This window comes from Caloenas nicobarica, chromosome Z, assembly GCF_036013445.1.
Source record: "Caloenas nicobarica isolate bCalNic1 chromosome Z, bCalNic1.hap1, whole genome shotgun sequence".
In the NCBI taxonomy this organism is placed as follows: domain Eukaryota; kingdom Metazoa; phylum Chordata; class Aves; order Columbiformes; family Columbidae; genus Caloenas; species Caloenas nicobarica.
Genome location: NC_088284.1, coordinates 15,273,906 through 15,292,545, shown reverse-complemented (window position 1 = coordinate 15,292,545; position 18,640 = coordinate 15,273,906). Strand labels below are relative to the sequence as shown.

The 18,640-nt window shown below is 36.5% G+C and overlaps 1 protein-coding gene across 1 annotated transcript in view; it reads right to left on the bottom strand.

The window, feature by feature from the left end:
- SV2C (synaptic vesicle glycoprotein 2C) overlaps positions 1–15,787 on the bottom strand; it is an 85,769-nt gene extending 69,982 nt beyond the window's left edge. Inside the window, exon 1 of the mRNA XM_065656643.1 lies at positions 15,208–15,787. Within this exon, the coding sequence (XP_065512715.1) occupies positions 15,208–15,787 (580 nt within the window). The remainder of the gene's footprint in view (positions 1–15,207) is intronic.
- Positions 15,788–18,640: the final 2,853 nt, after the last annotated feature.

Below are 18,640 nucleotides of genomic sequence, written 5' to 3'. Positions count from 1 at the left end.
AGACTACAAATCATATCTGCAACATAAGACTTTGATTTTCCCCACAAAGTAATGTGTAATCTCAAACTCTGTCATTAGGTGGGAAGGCACTGAGAAGAGGCAAGTGGCAGCTGAAAAGAAATTCATGTCATGCTAAAATGAGTGTTTCCTTCTATTGTTCTTTTACCAAGTTTTAACAACCTGTATTTTCTTTCCACAGCAGAAATTCTACATACTTCAATGATTTTTCCCACTGTGCAAATATACAAAACAGATGCCTTCATCCTCCTTAGATGAGGGGACCTGAGTTTGGAATTGGTTTACACCATGCACACACTTTGGCTACCACGTGGCTAGATATTTTTTAAAAGGATGAGCACACAGCATCTTTCAGGTTGCTAACAACAGCTTAATTTTACAAAGCAGCCAATCAATAATGCCCTCAGTATGCAAATGCTACTTATGGGCAATTTAAGCAATGGGATAAGAATATATGCACGATCAGTCACTGAGGTTCCAGTATTTTACTCTTATGTGCTGCGATAACTTCATTACTTTCCACTGTTCATTGCAATTCATAGCCTAGTATCTAAATAATAGCCAAACCTTTCTGAGGTATCAGTCTGTAAGTATACACTTCATTGGGAGAAAAAACAAAAACAAAACCAAAACAAACGAACAAAACTATGAAAGCCAGACTTCCTTGCAACAGAGAGACTTGAGTTATGAGACCCACTGATGGTCATCTTTTGCTTTAACACACATATTATAAAGTAGATATAAAACTAGCCTGAATTGGATTTTTACCTGTTGTGTGTTTTAGGTCACTTGTCTGAGTGAGGAATGAATTACGAAAAGCACTCTTTTTAAAAAACAAACAAACAAAAACCACTGTAAACATAAAATTAAAATATTATTTATATTTTGGAAAATGAGATTATAAATGTGGTCCTAAGACAGGTCCAAGAGGAAAGCAAAAATCCTCTCATAAGAATTCTACTGTACTTTAGTCAGTGTTTTATTTACTTGTACTAAGATCTTCCTGTGTGCTATCGTTTAGAATATAGCAATACATAGCAAAGAACGACAATGCCTCTAAGTAGCACAATGAGTAAGAATATCCATATTTATCTTTGTTTTGACTCCTATAAACAGGATATTCAAATTATAATCTTCCAGAACTATACTTAATTAGTATCTGTCATTAGTTTCTTTCATCAGAAAAGACTTTGAAAAGAAAGCAACCCATGTAGCAACTAACTTCAGTGAAACATAATGTCTAATTAATTTTTCATAATAGGAGGTAATTAAAGCAAACACTTTTCCATTAAGATGACAAATATAAGAAAGCTGTAATAACTCTAGAACTGGCAGAAGAAATTCATTTTATAAGCCACTGTCTCTGGATGTCTAAATCTATCTGTGTAGTCAGAATATTAGATCTTGATTTCTTATTTGTTATGCTATTCACCTCCTCAGATGTACTAACACTCCAACATTCTTACACAAGAACTGCCACAAACTAATATTCCTCCATAACAACTATTTCTCCCTTTCTCTAAATGGTGCTTAAAGTAGTGGACCAACAAGCTATATATTAATATTTATGGAATGGTAAAATTTGAGGTATAGATCTAAATGGTTGAAAGAACAAAATATTAATTGTTAATCTATCTGAAAAAGATGATGGGTATTGCTTTCCAACAAATATGTGAGCCAGCCATCATACTAACTAAAATTAAATTTTGTCTTGAGGCTTTGCAAGTTCAAGACTTCTCAAGCCATAGATTTCCTTTACCCAAATGGTACCTCTTTCCTACAGCAATCATTTTGTTTTAACTTCAGATGTTAAATGATTGCTTTTACCTAATAATATGCAATGTATGCAAATCCCCAAGTGCCACAGCATATCAGGCTCTCTATTACTACTCTTCAGATTAGTCCACTCCTCCTTCATCCCCTTTCAGGACAGCTGCAAGCAGACTTCAATCTGCAGTTTCATACTCTCTAGTGTAGATGCTTAATTACACATTTATGTTGAAGTTTTTGGCTCTTGTACTAAATATATATTTATAAACAGTCACATTTTACTTACTATTACATTATTAGAATTACTTTTAGCAATGATGGCAGTAGGGTTTGTCTGTTTAAATACATGAAAGGTATAGAGCTGTTTCAATGTGAATGCTGAAGCTCTTTGGTCTCAACATAAAAGTCTATCACTGAAGTGATTCTTGGACCTTCAAGCGTGACTTGCAGCTGAGTAACCTGTATGCTTAGCTCTCTAACAGTAACAGTTCCAAAGTGACAAGTCTTCACATGGCAGGACATTTGGCTTTTGCACAGTTTTTTAGCTGCTTAATGCACAAGAAATTCTGGATATCCTCCACAGTCAGTAAAAAAAGGAAAACTTTGTCTCCATAATAATTAAAGAAAGATAAAAATTCACACTCATTGAGGGGGAGGAAGATACTGAATTTCAGTAAGATCTGAGAAAAAAAAGACAACCTCATCTACTCTTCTGAAACATGCTGAGCAGTATGGAAACGTTAATGTTTTCATGAAGGTAAGAAGACTAAATTTTTTTTTTCAATGTAAAACAAGGTTTTAAAATATTTATTAATTTCTAGAGGTCTATTTCTCTAGTATTTGCACAAGAAAACAACACAAGGAAATGCTCTGATATGAAGGCTACCAAAAATACATACATATAATCCATAGCTCAAGTCAGTCAAATAAAAACCATACAACAAAGAGTCCCTCTGCTTCACCAACAAAAAAAGAAAAAACAAATGCCTCTCTACACCACTTTCAAAAATGCCTACAAAACATCTGGGGACATTCAATCTGATACCAACTCAGAAAGTTCACATAAACAGAAATCAACTGAACTGTATCTGGTTCTCAGACAAAATGAACCTGTTCTCAGACAATACTGATGAACTGCAAGATTTGACAGAGGAACTCAACCATGAAAGTCAGGAAAATGGAACTGAAAACAAAGCCGAGCTAAAGATCACACTCAGTTCACCACAGTAGATAGGAAAATGAAAGAGCAAGTAACTCAATAGTTCTGCATGAAGACCTATTTGCAGTCTTTAAGATAATAAGGAAAAAACCATGATAAGCAACACAGATAACTCAAACAGGACAGGTTTGTAATAGTGTGACAGGCAGTCTGATGATCAATTTAAAAAGAGGTAAACTGTCATGAGGTAGCCAAGTACTGTACTTCTAAAAAGAAGCCTCACAAATACAAAACAAAGCCTAAAAAATGTACAAAATATTAAATGAAGAAAAAAACCCTACTATCACCGGTTTTCCATATTTGTTCACTTTCAAAAGGATCTAGTCCAAGTTTTCTAGAGAATTGAACAGGGAAACAGATGTAGAAGCCCACTATGGAATCTCCAAGATAGCTGGAAGACAACTGAAGTGAATAGGACTTAAGGCATACTCAGAAAGCAGAAGTCACCTAATGTAAGATAAAAATTGACCATATAAAATTTCAACATTTTAGACCAGCAAATATCCACAATATATTTGTCTTGATTTTACATAGAGACTGAAGTGCAAATGGTCTCACAGCATGGCTACCCAAACTTGTCACCCAGCTGTGCTCTTACGGAGGTCAAGATGACCCAGAAAGACAGGGTTTTTTGCTTGGGGGCAGGAGAAGGAGAAGCAAGAACAGTTCTGTACTGTCCATGAAATCAAAACAAACAGATGAACAAATCTGTCTCTTCTAGGAAAACAACTTGCATATATTTCCAAATCATTAATCTACTCCAGAGTGTGTCCACCCTGAGGGAAATTCTAGAGATGAAAGCCTGTAGGTGGAAAAGTTTGACCAAAGCTTTTCCAGTGCTGTACCAGAAATACCATTCATTTGAAAGTCAAAGAGTCCTGCACCAATCATTCACATAAACTCCATTCAGGTATTAGGGCTTTTTTTTGTTTCCTCTGGCATGCTTACATTAAATTTATGTGCCTAATATATCTACTTTTGATTTGTTTCCTGTATCTCAGGTATGAGTTTACAACCCAAAGTGTTTGTAAGGCTAAATTGAATCCCAACAGGAAAAAAATGGCATTGTGCCTCCATCACTCCTCTCATTAGGCTAATGAGACTAATTCTGGTTTATGCATTAAGTGAAGAGCAAGGTAATCTAGCTCTGAACCTTTACATTATCTGCTAATTTTGAAAAACAAAGTATTTTCTTGCTCTAAGTGTCTGGATGCTATTAACTCTCCTTACAGTTCCAGGGAGATTCATCTTCTAATATCTTTAAAATTTACACAAGCAGGTGTACCGATACATGGTTTTTTAATAATGAAATAATTCTCTTAACAGATTACTTTCCTGTGTAGTCAGATATGATTTTAACTAAAATGCTGTAATAACAAAAAGAATAACTTCTGCTTTTCCTCAGATCCAAATTAGATAAATTAATGAATGCATAGAAGAAGCCTGGTAACTGCAGAGATTGTGACAGGTAATAGATCACTTGCTAGGATGGGGAATTTTCTTCACAGCTGTATTTTCTGATAAGGCAGCAAAATAGAGAATATGGTAAACCAGTACCTTTGCAGCACGTTGTCATCATCACTTCTCCTTTAAGAATGTTACCATGTCAATAACTAAGTCTTTTTTAAAAAGTGCAGTCTTCTACCAGATGCTATTCTGTAACGGTTTTCTCAGAATAAAAAAAAAAATGACCAGACTTATTCCTTTTTCTTTGTTAGAATCATTTACAGACAGAATACTGGTAGTGATTATTGCAGCAAGCAGCAGCATGCTGCTATTTTATACTGCTATTGCTTAGCTAGCTAAATCAACAATGCAGTATAGTGAAAAAGATGAAAGCACTGCTTCCTTGATACTCACAACACAAATAATCTATCAGCATTCAAATTTAGGAACATGGAGCAGTAAGAACCAACCAATATGTATTTTTGTTCCTATATGGACAATATTTTTCCAAGATAGTTGTTACCAATATGCAACATATAGAGCAGAGACTTCATCAAAAACTCAGTTAATCCCAGGTGATGATGTGAAGCTGTTGACAGATTCCCTAGGTGCTATCACTGAACATATTGCTTTCATGCTATCTTCTCTTTTGATCCAACAGTTCCCTCTGGCATTAGTGAGAAAATCCTAACAGACAAGCTTCGGATAAAACAGACCTAGTTAAGCTGTCCTAATATCCCTAATTCCTGTTTTCTTCCACTGCAACTGCAGAGTTTCCTCTGGACTTTTCTCCTTGCAGATCTAGATGCTAAATTCAATGGTCTCTTTGCCCAGCTCTGTATTGACCCTGTCATACTAGAAATTGCTGTGACTTTGCAATTTGAAATGCACTTGCACTTCCATGGCAATCCTAAAAATCAGAATGATTATAAACGTTGCATACGATCAACCAGTGCACAGCTCTGTACAATATTTTAGGATTAATTAAATTTCAAAGCAAAAATATATATTTCACTAAAGCTTTAAATCGCCCATGCAGTCATCTACATTAATCATCTCATTTCATATCAAAACCATTCATTTTTGCTACATGGTTTATTGCCTGAATGTTAATTTCTTCTTCGCCTAGTCCTGCTTCTGACTCAAAGCAGAGTCCATGAATATCACTAACTTTTAATTAGTGCTGAATTAAACCAAAAAGCCTGAAGTATATACACCTACATTAATACATTAATAACAGATGCCTCCAACTCAGCAAATCAAAGCGTGTGACACTAAGAACTAATTACTAAAACTATGCTTCTAGAGAAGGGGTCTGTACAACGTTACACTTGTCCATCACATGTTTATCCTAAGAAAGGCTTACTTGTTAAAAGAAGCTAGAATAACTTGGTATATGTCATACGTCATCAAAAACTCTTGGTTTTGTTTCCACTAGCTCGAACCAAGACTGGTAGATGTTGGATAAAAGGGTCACTGGTTTAAGAGAACTAAGGAACAACCTTTTACAGTTAGTGGTAGGAAAGAAGAATAGTTTGTTCTCTGTTTATTCTCTTGCCCATCTAGAAGTCTGAGTAGTAACTAGAATTGGCCTGGATGTAAAATCTTAGATTCTGCAATGAAAAAAATTATGAACAGAACTTCCCTAAATTGCTTACCATTCCAGTCACACAATAAACCTGTGATTAATTCCTCCCGGACTCCTATGGCCTGTTAGTTTGTTGTAGTATGTGAAACTGCAAAGCCTTACATTTATATCATCCCATCCTACCAAGACTTCCCGTTCCGTAGAGGGCTGACTAAGTGTTGAAAAATGGGTAGGACTAAATGAAAAATAAACTTTTACGAATGTTGGTAAATACCACTGTCCTGGATAAAGTGTTGGCTGTCACTATAACTATTAAACAAGTTTTTGCATAAATAATTTGAAAATTTTATTTATATCATATTCTTGTATCTATTCTAGCAGTAACTCAATATCATTCCTTCATTTAAGTGTTTATACTTGTCTAGTATTGTCACTTTGATTCTGCATCAGATATGATAGTAGTGATATTCCATACATTTGAAACAATACCAAACGGATACTTCAAACAAGGGAACCAGGTGTGTATAGTGAGAATAGATGTACCCATCGCAAGGAAAGAAGTACATCCACAGTAAAATGCAGTCACGGTAGATTAAAAAATTGTGTTCTGTACTTTTCAGCACTGCCATTCCCATAAACAAGTCAAATATCTGAAATAAGTAACTATTTCAAACCATATCTATCACAATATACAGTGTGACTCCAATTCTCCGAAATACTGATAGTATAAAAAAGTCAAACCTTGAAAGGTTCTAAAATCCTGAATTGATTAAATACATGGATAAAATGCATAGGAAGAAATTTACTCAGCTGTGACAAAGAGCCATTAAACTGTGTTTGTTCCATGTCTTAATGAAGTTCATTAACATGATTTTAACATTCATTTCTCTGTGAAAATATTTCTTCTTCTTCTTGCCCAGGAGCTCATACATCCTCTCTTTCATTTCATAGCTCAACTTTTGATGCAAGATGCAAAATTCAGAGCTACAAATACTCCAATAATGAAGATCAACAATTCTATAAACGAAATCTTGCAGATCATAACTGCATTGCAGAATTAGTCAAACAGGGACTTGGAGGAGAGTGCACTATCATATTTAAAATGTTTGGTTTGGTTAAAAAATTATGTTTGACACATTGATTTAAGAAGTGATGTATCATCCCATGGCAGTTGAGAGAGGGAGGAAAAAGTAGAGGCAACAGCCAAATTAAATGTGTAAAATTGCTATGGCCCTCAGGCTTTTCTCTAGGGAGGCATTTCCTTCTTTTGGCCACTTTTGTAAGACTGTAAATTAAATCACTGATCTGTGATGGGATATGCAGAGCCAGAAAATCAGCCGCAGTGCGTAAAAAAGCAGCCCAGTGATTTTTAACTGTTCTAGACACAATCAAACTTAGAGACAGAGTTTTGAAGATGACTGCAGACCCATAATTATTTCACTTTACTTTTATGTGCAAATAAATGGTACAGGCATATTGCACATGGTGGTAATGCATGTTTGTAACTGTTTAAACATACAAGCATCTTACTGGCTACACACGCAATCCTCACAAGTACATGTTATCCCTGTTGCAGGCTGTACTCGTCGAATTCAGCTGAAGGCTGCATAGCTTAAACATTGAAGAAATGTTATATTCTGGCAAAAAATGTCTTGCTCAAAAGCTGCCCTAGTACTGGAATAGCTGTACCTATAGTGATTGATCGCTGATATTCCAAGGTATACTCATGTAGTTATGTCCATTTAACTAATAAATAAATAAATAAAGTAATAAAGTAATATAGAAGTATTGCTTTACTTAATAGAGCTCTCAAAAGATGAGTTGGTTAAAACAGCATTTGGCTGTGCTGAAAATGCATACGAAAACCAAGACTCTCAGTTATGAACAGTCATTTCGTGTTGGTGCATATTGAATGTGTTACTCAGGTTAAAACTGCATGGCTGAAACTGAGTACTGAGCCAGCAAAAACATTATCTTTAACTCCAGGCTAAATGGTGAATCTCTTAAAACAAAGAGTGAACATATAAGTTAATGTTGTCTGATGGCTTGTAGTCCTCAATAAAGCTGCATGCAGCATGAAAGAGGAAAAACATTTGATGTGGTGCTACTGATCTCCCTGTTAGCATCAGCTTCAACCAGGTGGTTTGGGAACAACATCATCAGAAAAGAAGGGCAGCTGTGAGCCTCTTAAATACTGGCTTATAATGGGAGCTTGCAACAGGGCAGAGGACTGAATACCCTGCATTTCATTAATGGTTTCAATCTGTGCTCCCAGTTCCTGTCTAGCGACAAGCTCATGATATTCTGCGTGATACGAGCTTAGTCCAGCTCATAACAGACAAAAATTACATGCATACTCTCTCCACTATCTCTTTTTTTCCCCTTGTAAAAGAAAAATAAGTGTAACCATCTCTACTGGTCCACATAATGTAGCTGCTTAGAACAGATGAGGATCTGCCTCTTAATTTTTCTCCCTCAGATAATTGTGTTTGGAAGGCAAGCAGAGAAAGCACTGCAATAGGAGCACCTTAATAATGTCATTGCAAGGGAACTGAACTGTGCCAAAGGTGAACAGCATGTGTGACGGCATTTATATTTCTGGCATATCCTTCTAAAGAACTAAGACATTAATCCTACAGGCCAGTTTTCACCTTGATCTGGAATATTTAGTGCACATTTCAATGACTGCAGCTCTTTTTCTAGATCTTTCTACCACTGCTAAAGATTTATTACTATTACTAACTGTAAGTGCAATGGACTTTCTCTGTTATTTCAATGAGATTCGTCACACTCAAAGGTCTGCTATACTTCCAGTAAGCATTCTTAACCTAGACGCATTTCTTATGAATACAGTAATTTTCAGACCCATATATAAGTACTTAGCATTTTGACATCTGTGCTCTCTTCAATAACATTTACATCATGGCCAAGAGCTCACACTAAAAAAATTAGTTCTGAAGTTCTTTCTCTATTCCCGAAGTCTAAAATCATTTTAAAAAAAAGAACTTCAATGTGCTCTCTGCAATAAAAATATGGATGTTCCCTTGGAAGTTTCAGCTCTATGGAAGCACATCTACTAGCTGCAGATAACAGTAAAATATAGAGTAATAGAACCTGCTTTTCCTCTATTTTAGATCACTTGTGATCTATTATGTTGCCACAAGTCTGGTACCCTGCTAATAACTGGAATATATCCAGTAGACACTGATTTTCTTGTACCATATTCTATGTGGGAACATGCAATAAATCTCACCTGTATCTAATGACTTACAATCATATTTAACAATGAAAGAGAGCAGTGCCATATATAGATGCCTACTTACAGCAGCAAGAAGGAATTTACTCACTGCCATGTAAGGATGGTTTTGTGACACTCTACTAAAATTCAGGAATTTTGAAATTATTCCTTAAAATTCAGGACTAAAATTCACAAGTAAAGAGGTGTCAAATATATGGCTTACTGTTCTTGTCTTCTGTATCATAGTATATGGAGGAACCATGGTGTCAAAACTAAGCATTACTGGAATTGAGTAGAGACAACCATAATGCTTGAAGTAGATTTTTTTTTTTTTATGAAAATCTTACATGCCTGAATTCTAAAAAGAAATGCAAACCAGAAAATCAGCTACTCAGTATTACACTTCCATGGTTTTCAGTCACTGAATTTTGGACTTGGCCAGAATTTCAGTGAAGCCATAAGTGTAATATAACCTAACATAAACAAGGCTGGTTAAAAACCAGGTGAAAAAAGGTGAAAAAGCTTGGTAAATAGGTGCCTCATGAGCTGATTGAAAATCAAGAAAATAATTGTTTTGAAGTGTTGTCTCCTCTTATTCTATGCAACAATGAATTCACAAACAGGAGTGATATTAATTGATCATTAAGATCAATACATTTATTTTTCATGGCCTTTTTTTCAAGCTTTAGAAGTGCTATTATTTACAACTGGCAAAAAGAAAAAACTCGTGAAAAAACGTTTACTTAACCAACAATTAGCAAAGATAAAATCCTTAGCTTGAGTATTAAATCATAGTTCTCAAAAAAGATTAGCAATTCCAAGAAAGATCCTCCTCCCCTCCAAATCATGATGTCTTTAGCTATTTGGCCTACAGAGAGAATTTATAGCTACTTAATAGGTGGGAAAACAAAGTAATATCACAAGTACTGAATATCAAATAAAACTGAACATAAATTTTTCCTTAAGTTACTTTTATTTTGAACTTCCAAAACAAGAGAAGTCTCTTTAAAATGGAAGTTGCTTTAGCAATAAATTACATTAAGGAAACATATCCAAATGTGCAAAGGATAAACCACAGTATGAGAATAAAAATTTAATTCCAGATTTGTCCACATATTTATGTCTCTAAGGATGCATAGCATGTGTCTAGTGATGTAGTGAGCTGCCCAGGCACCCAAATCAGAGCCTAGAGAATTAACCTAAAATCAGTCCAATCTGAGCTGCATGTAAATCCAGTAGTAAGTCTCTATGAATATTGTCACATACTTATTTCATGTTCCCTAGTAAACTGCCATAGTATGATGTATGAGAAAGCAGTTTTCACAATGGAGTCAATAAGTGCTTTCTGAATGTCAAATTAACATGTTCTTAGTGTGTTTCTTAACAGTCTGGAAAATTTCCTAGAAAATAAATATTACGTATGTGTACCAGTTCTAGCTTATAATTCCAAACACTGGTCCCATGACTTCAGTATTCTAACAACATTAAAGCCCTCTGGATTATGGAATTATAATCATGAAAAAAAATTATGTGTGTCTGCAAGACCCCAGTTAGGATGTAATTATGATGTGAAATCACAATGGCAAAATAATTGAAATGCATGGCTGCGAGGGCCTAGTTATGATCATATAAAAATGCTTTCACTAGGCATTCACTGCCCTGATGATTATTTTGTATTACTGGAATTCAGGGTATGCTGTCTGCAAAGTCTGTATATCTCCACTGATTATAAGCAATATGTTCATCGGTGTACTGACAGATTGCAGCCTACGATATATTTCTAATAGCAATGGGCAAGCAATATAATTTTTGTGAAATTATTGATAAAACCATCATGTGTTTACAATGCCTTCAATACACACTAGGAAAGAAACTGCTTATCTCTGTTTTTTCCTAATTTTGCATATTAATCTTATAGCATAGTATTGTTTGTTAATACCACAACATAGAGGCTAGTGACATATTATTACAAAAGGAAGATATGGGAATATTCATTACAACTTCTGTATTTTAGGCATGAGAATAGATCGCTTGCACACCTGAGCCTTGCAGAGTAATTTCCTTAATTTTTTAAGCAAGCATCATTTATATTGGGTTGCCGCAAAAGGAATTGCATTTTTTGTGTTGTTGAAATTTGCCATTTGATCTTGAAATACATTCTTAAATAAATGTGGTTATGTTATACATCATTTTAATGAGCTTTTCTCGCTTCATGTTTTTGCTACTGACTTTTTCTTGCTGTTTATTTTATACCTATTTTAGACTATGGAAATTATGTTAGACAAAAAGCAAATCTGAGCGATTTTCTTATTCAAGTTCAAAATGGGTCATAAAGCAGTGGAAACAACTCATAACATCAACAATGCATTTGGCCCAGGAGCTGCTAACGAACACACAGTGCAGTGGTGGTGCAAGAAGTTTCTCAAAGAAGGTGTGAGCCTTGAAGATGAGGAATGTAGTGGCCAGCCATCAGAAGTTGACAATGGCCAGTTGAGAGTAATCATCAAAGCTGATCCTCTTACGACTATATGAGAAATTGCTGAAGAACACAACATTGAACATTCTACGGCCGTTTGGCATTTGAAGCTAATTGGAAAGGTGAAAAAGCTTGGTAAATAGGTGCCTCATGAGCTGATTGAAAATCAAGAAAATAATTGTTTTGAAGTATTGTCTCCTCTTATTCTATGCAACAATGAACAATTGTGATGTGTAACAAAAAGTGGAATTTATACGACAACTGGCAGCAACCAGTTCAGTGGTTGGACTGAGAAGAACCTCCAAAGCACTTCCCAAGCCAAACTTGCACCAAAAAAAGGTCACGGTCACTCTTTGGTGATCTGTTGCTGGTCAGATCCACTACAGCTTTCTGAATCCCAGCAAAACCATTCCGTCTAAGAATCTGTTCAGCAAATTGATGAGATGCACCAAAAACTTCAATGCCTGCAGCCGGCATTGTCCAACAGAAAGGGCCCAGTTCTTCACAACAATGCCTGACCACATGCCACACAACCAGTACTTCAAAATTTTAATGAATTGGGCTTTTGCCTCCTCCGCTATATTCACCTGGCCTCTCACCAACTGACTACCACTTCTTCAAGCATCTTGACAACTTTTTGCAGGGAAAACACTTCCACAAGCAGCAGGATGCAAAAACCACTTCCCAAAGCTTTCCTGAAGCATGGATTTTTATGCTACAGGAATAAACAAAATTGTTTCTCATTGGCAAAAAATGTGTTCACTGTAATGGTTCTTATTTGGATTAATAAAGATGTGTTTGAGCCTAGTTACAATGATTTAAAATTCATGATCCAAAACCGCTATTACATTTGCACAAACCTATATATACACACACACACACATATAACTACGAGGTATTTAACAGAATCTATACTGAGTTTTAGCTAAATATTGATGGAATCTTTTCAGTATATTTCAAGACAACATCATAAAAGTCTAGTGACAGCCTTTTCTTGATATGAGTAAGACCTTAAAAACTGGCTGTTAATCCTCATATCCACCTGCTACTGTGGGGACTATACCCCCCACTCCCAATTCCAGACACCTCCGTAATGCTTACAGCAACTCTTTAAATTACACACTATTTTTAGATAATACTTTCTTCCAAATTTCAATTCTATATAGCAGGTGTAACAAAGAAAAAACATTACAGCCATGTTCTCCACACTCGTAACTTGACAACCAGAGAAGCAAGGAGGAACAATGTGTTCAGAATGTCTTAATTATTAAAAGATCCTTTTCCCATTTTAACATTTAATGTAAGTGGAAGGAACTGCATATGTGGATCAGCTAGCTACTCGATGCGTAAGCATCATGAAGCTCCCTCTTAACGTTACATAACCTTGTTCTTTACCTTAACCCCATATGAACTAATTGCAGAGAGATTTGGTGGCTGCTTTTATATTGTTATCATCCTGGACAACAAAAACAACTGACCATTCAGTTTGTTGGGAGAGTGCATGTGGTAAAACAAACAGGGTTGTCAGTAATTAAAAAACGAAGTTGAGATGCATTTTTTTTTTTGTTCCAGCAACAGAGAAGACTTACAAAAATCGATTAGTAGAGTTTAAAGATGTCCTTAACTCCAATATACTGGGTAATAAAATCACATTAAAAGCAAAATCACATTTATAAAACGTATTCTGTGCTACTATCTGGACTGACACAGTAACATTGATTGAGAGATACCTTTTTGGCTTGTTTTGGTTTTTCTTGTTTCTCTCAACTCTTTGAATTCTTTACAGAGCTCCAAAATGGCTATAAATAGACATTTTTATGCACCTTCTTTCTGTAAGAAGTAGATCTGAAAACTCAGAGGTCCAAGCATGACAAATATAATGTTTGTAAATTTGTGTAAACAAGCTGTACCAAACAGATTATTTTATGCTACTTCTTTAACCATAAAAATGATTTAAATAATTTATTTTCTTTTATTAGAAGTTTAATCACTGCACTGTACAAATAGGCAGAGTAGTTCATTTCTAAGAACAAATGATCAAAAGGCAAGGCATGCCTCATAAGACCCAGCCGTCTGAGAACTCAGCTCTTGTTTCCACTCATGATCCTCTGACAGAAAAGGATGCATAGAGATATGAATGAGGGCGACTACGATCCACTCTACCAAAACCTGCAGAGCCAAACTACTAGTATCGATATGTCAGGAATCCAACCCAACATGGGCTTAGTGGCCTGCTGAGAAAGCTTCTATATTATTTAAATAACACTCATAGCTTTGTGGTATTTAAAATTCTTAATCTAATTATAATGCAGTTGATCTCTTAGGAACCTTCTAAATGGTAGTGAGCAAAGAAATAAAGATCAGGAAACAGAGCTAAAGTTAAAATCAGACCATTGCAACAGAACTATGCACTGTACAGAACAAGCAGTACGTCTGCTAGAAGACAAAGGTTCCTAAATATTTTATAAGAAGCCCTTCTTTACTGTAATAGCTCAGGTCCTTCAGGCCCAAGCCCCTTGTTTATACACATATATTCCATTTTTTCCCACATTCCAAGCTCCCATATGTCCCCTCTTCCTTGAGGAACCATTTCTACACCCTTTCTCCACAGCCGTGCCCCATGAGAGCCTTGCTTTGTCCACTGTGCCCTGACATACCCAGAGAGGACAATCACAGACCTGCTTGCACACTAAGTCACACAGGGCTGGCTCAGTCTTCCTGTTTGCCGCACTGCAGAGCGAAGAGGCTACAGGATGAGATACCATCCATCCCCGTCAACTGAACGGACACAAAAGACATACCTCAGGCTCATCTTCAGCCATTTGTCCTGCTGACTTCTGTCCCTCACAACTCAAAATAAACATTTTACTCTTTGGAAAACCAGAGAACAGTTGTTGGGATAAAAGGAGTAAAGGATAAAAGGAGTAAAAGAAAAAAAGGAGGGAAAAGGCTAGACAGCATTTTCCCTGGATTTCCTGCATTTCCCAGGTTGCATTCCACCTCACCCTTGGGAAGGCTCCCATGCAGCACAACAATATTGCTGGACAGTTTTGTCGTCTAGTCTTTATTACATGTGCATAAATCCAGCAGAACACCAACACTCCAGCTATGATTTGGTTTGGCTTGGTTTGTTTTTTTAAATTAGTTCATCTGAGTGTCTACTCTTGCATGTGAGAATAAAATGTACCTCTCTGCTCTTAGAGTTTTACTCTGCATTCTTCCGCTTTAATGATTAATTTATACTGACTGAATGAAAAAGACAACAGTTATCTAAAAATTAAAATTACAATACTCATTAAATCCATATTACCTGTTAATGAACTTTGTGCCTTGCTTATTTGTCTTTAATACAAACATATTTTTATATGAGAATTGGTGTTGACAAATACTTTTTAGGCATATTGTAAGCAACACTTGTAATAGCACAAAAATGGAGCAAAGGCTTTACTCACCAAGCCATCCTGATCCAGAATTGGGAATACACATGTCTGTTTCAGCACTGGGCAACACAAATCCAACTACAAAAACTTCAACTCCATCAGCCATTAGAGCCATTCCCAACACAAAGAAGAGGGCCCACTGGAAACGACCATGGCCACATTCTTGTATTATCAGTTCGTACTGCTGTGCTAGCTCTTCTTCATCAGCTTTCCTCTCTGTTTCCAGTTCATGACGATCCTTATATTCATCACGTATAGGCTGACCTAAGGCCACCATGCCGTCCTTGCCCTGCCCCATGTTGGGGATTCCCTGATATTCTCCTTCATAAATTTCATCATCTTCATCATGCCCTTCAGTTGCTTCACTTGATCCTTCATCATCATTAGCTTCTACACCATAATTTCCTCCTTGGACGTAGTAATCATCATCATCTTCCTCATCCTGGAATCGGTTGTAGGACCTCTGTGTGTAGCCATCCTGAGCTTTGTCAACAGCTTTATTCACTTTTTTCACTGCTTGCCTCTTCACCTCTTTGGCAATATCTTTTGCCCCTTTCATTAATGAAGTCCTGTCTTTGTATGTTTCCTCCATCTTGTATCAAAGAAGGTTTGCTGTTATGCTGCAGAGGGATCTGCTGAACACTGTTCAGAGTATCTGTTGTGTGTTGGACATCAATAGAAAAAAACCAGGTACATGTGAAGCTATAATATTCGACCTGCAAAATATGAAAGAAAAACAAGTTTATACTTCACTCTTTCTTATTTGCTTCTTCACACTGATATGATATGGTCACAATCTTCATCTATGCACTGGACACCACAGTTCGGGGCTTCAAATATACAAACTTGGATTTTCTTCAGAGATGCAAATACCCCAGATTACCAGGAAAATACTCTGAAGAGAAATCTAATATCTCTACTGGTTTTCACAATGAAATTTATTACACTCTAGTCTTGCAATGAATACCAAATTCTATTCTGAAAGAAAACAAGGAGTCCCATGCACTGTACATTGTATTGACTGTGTCTCCAGTGTCCTTCCTCATTTGAACTCACTGTAATGCAATGGAAGACTACAAATATTAGCTTTTCTCTCAATGAGTTTACCATTAAATATATGTCGCATGTCCAGCCTTCCATGTACATAAATCTTGCAGGGAGTAAATATTCCTGAGATCTGTACCAGACTTTCAAATATGACTCGACCAAGGCACTTACAGTGCATCCACACTAACTTTTAGTAATATGTAGCCTCGCCCTAAAAAAATCAGTGTAGGAAGCTGGGTGGATGGAAGTGGTGGCACTTTCACACTTTGGAGATTTCCGATACATAAAAGGTGAACAAACACACCCCCTTCTCCTCTGTCCATAGTGACAGCAGAGGCAGCCTGGAGCAACTGTGTATCATCAACTAATTCACCCTAGGGTGTGTTGGTCCAGCATGATTTTACACCAAACTAGCTGCATGAAAACACCAAGATGTTTTGTCCCAGTGTCCCTTCCTGCTCCCCTGCTGTACCTTTCCATCTCTTCTTTTCTGCAGCCCCAGGATCACAAATGCTGACACAATGAGTCAAGAGCAGCTTGCTTATTTGACTGAAGACTAACCATTCTCTTTTATGGGCAGCTTTCAGGCATATTAGCAAGCCAATTTGCTCATCATAAATCTGCACAATCACTAGGGCTAGTAGAAAGAAATGGCAGCGGCGTGAAGAAAAGCAGGATCCTTCTTTGGCAACAGTCCATAGTTGGAACAGCTGAAATCAATTACAAAATTGCACCATTACTCATGCGTCTAAAGTTAAGAAAGGGTGAACCTGGGCACTGCAACAGGACTGCAGAAGCCTCACCTCTGGAAGAAAGCAGGCTAAAATTTCTGTAGCAGTGCTTCCAAGAAAGCACCACCTGCTTCTAGCTTGGGGAAAAGGTTATTTTTAACCATGATCATTTTAATGATCTATTTTCCAGCATAACCTCAGAAAAAGCTGTGGTAGCACAGCTAAGGAGGCAGTGAGATGTAACGCAGGAGTAAGAAAAAATGGCTGGAAATTCCTGAAGCAAATCCTATTCCCCTTGCTAAACTACTATGAACTGTCCCCCAAGCTCCATGGAAAAAGACCAGGGCAGTGCTTTGAGAAGCTGTCCTTCACTCATCCGGTTGTGAACACTGTTCCCAGAACTATATTCCAGACATCAATTTTAAGACCGATACTTCTCTGAGGGATAGAAAGAATTACAAACTGCATCTGAGAAACAAAGGACATGATGTACTTCTGATAAAAGCCTGCCCCCGAATCATACAGACATGCAGGCAATACAACTTAAGAAGCTAAAAGATAATTCCCCAGCTTTTTTTAATCATGACTATAGAAATTTACCCATAGTAGAAAATGTCTTTATTTTAGTCTGGGTGTTTCTCAAAGAAACCAGATATGATGGCACTATTCAACCATTCAATGCAAACTGAAGCATTTACTGGAAGAGAAATGCAGACTTAAAAAACCCAAGATGTAATATTTATGACTGAAAACTGTAGCCTGATTTTAGGTACAAGGTGATCCTTCTAAGTAGGTCATCCTGGTGAATCTTTTATGCTAAGGCAGTTTCTCTAATTACGGCTTTTCAGTTTTCAAGGCACTCCTCAGAAGTTATTCCTTGTGTACTGATTTAGGCATCTGATCCCTACCGTTACCTGTGTGTAGAGTACAGTATCTCCTAGTTGTTATTGAACATATAATGCATAAAAATATTCACTGGGTCTGCTGTAGCCTTCGTCAAATACTTTCAAGAACTTCATGAACTCATAACAGGTACTATTCTGAGGGTTAAAAATTACGAAATGTTCCTAGATTTTGAGCATTTTAGATTATTTTAGAGTGTGCATGCACCCTATTTAACCTAAACTCTGAATTAGATTACTGAGAATTTTTTTTGTTGTTTTGTATATTGTTGTTGTTTTCCAGCTGATTGGTTTTGTTGATTGGTTGTTTTGGTTGTTTTTTCCCCAGTGAGTACAGTCTTCTTTCAAAGATTTTTAGTGGTATTGCTATTGTCAAATTCAATTTTACTCTAGGGTGTGGCTATGGAGGGAAGACTGTGGGAGTTTAGGAATACTGAATGAAAGTAAAGTCTAAATGCCAACACTGCAAACCCATTCTTTGCACACCTGCCTTATGAGTCCAAAAGACTTTAAAAGCACAAATTTGCAAAAGCAACTGAGCTTACATTACAGTTTATGGTAGACCAGGTATGTCAATAAGAAATTACACCTGTTCAAACTCATTAACAGCAAAACTTTGCCAGCAAAAACCTGCATATATATCAAGTCAAATTTCTGTCTTTGCCAGAGTATGTACTAAGGATGAAATCAGAAATTTCTCTTTATCTTGCCTAAGTTTCCAAGCAGTACACCTAGTTTGAACACCGTTCTTTTAAACAGCTTTTC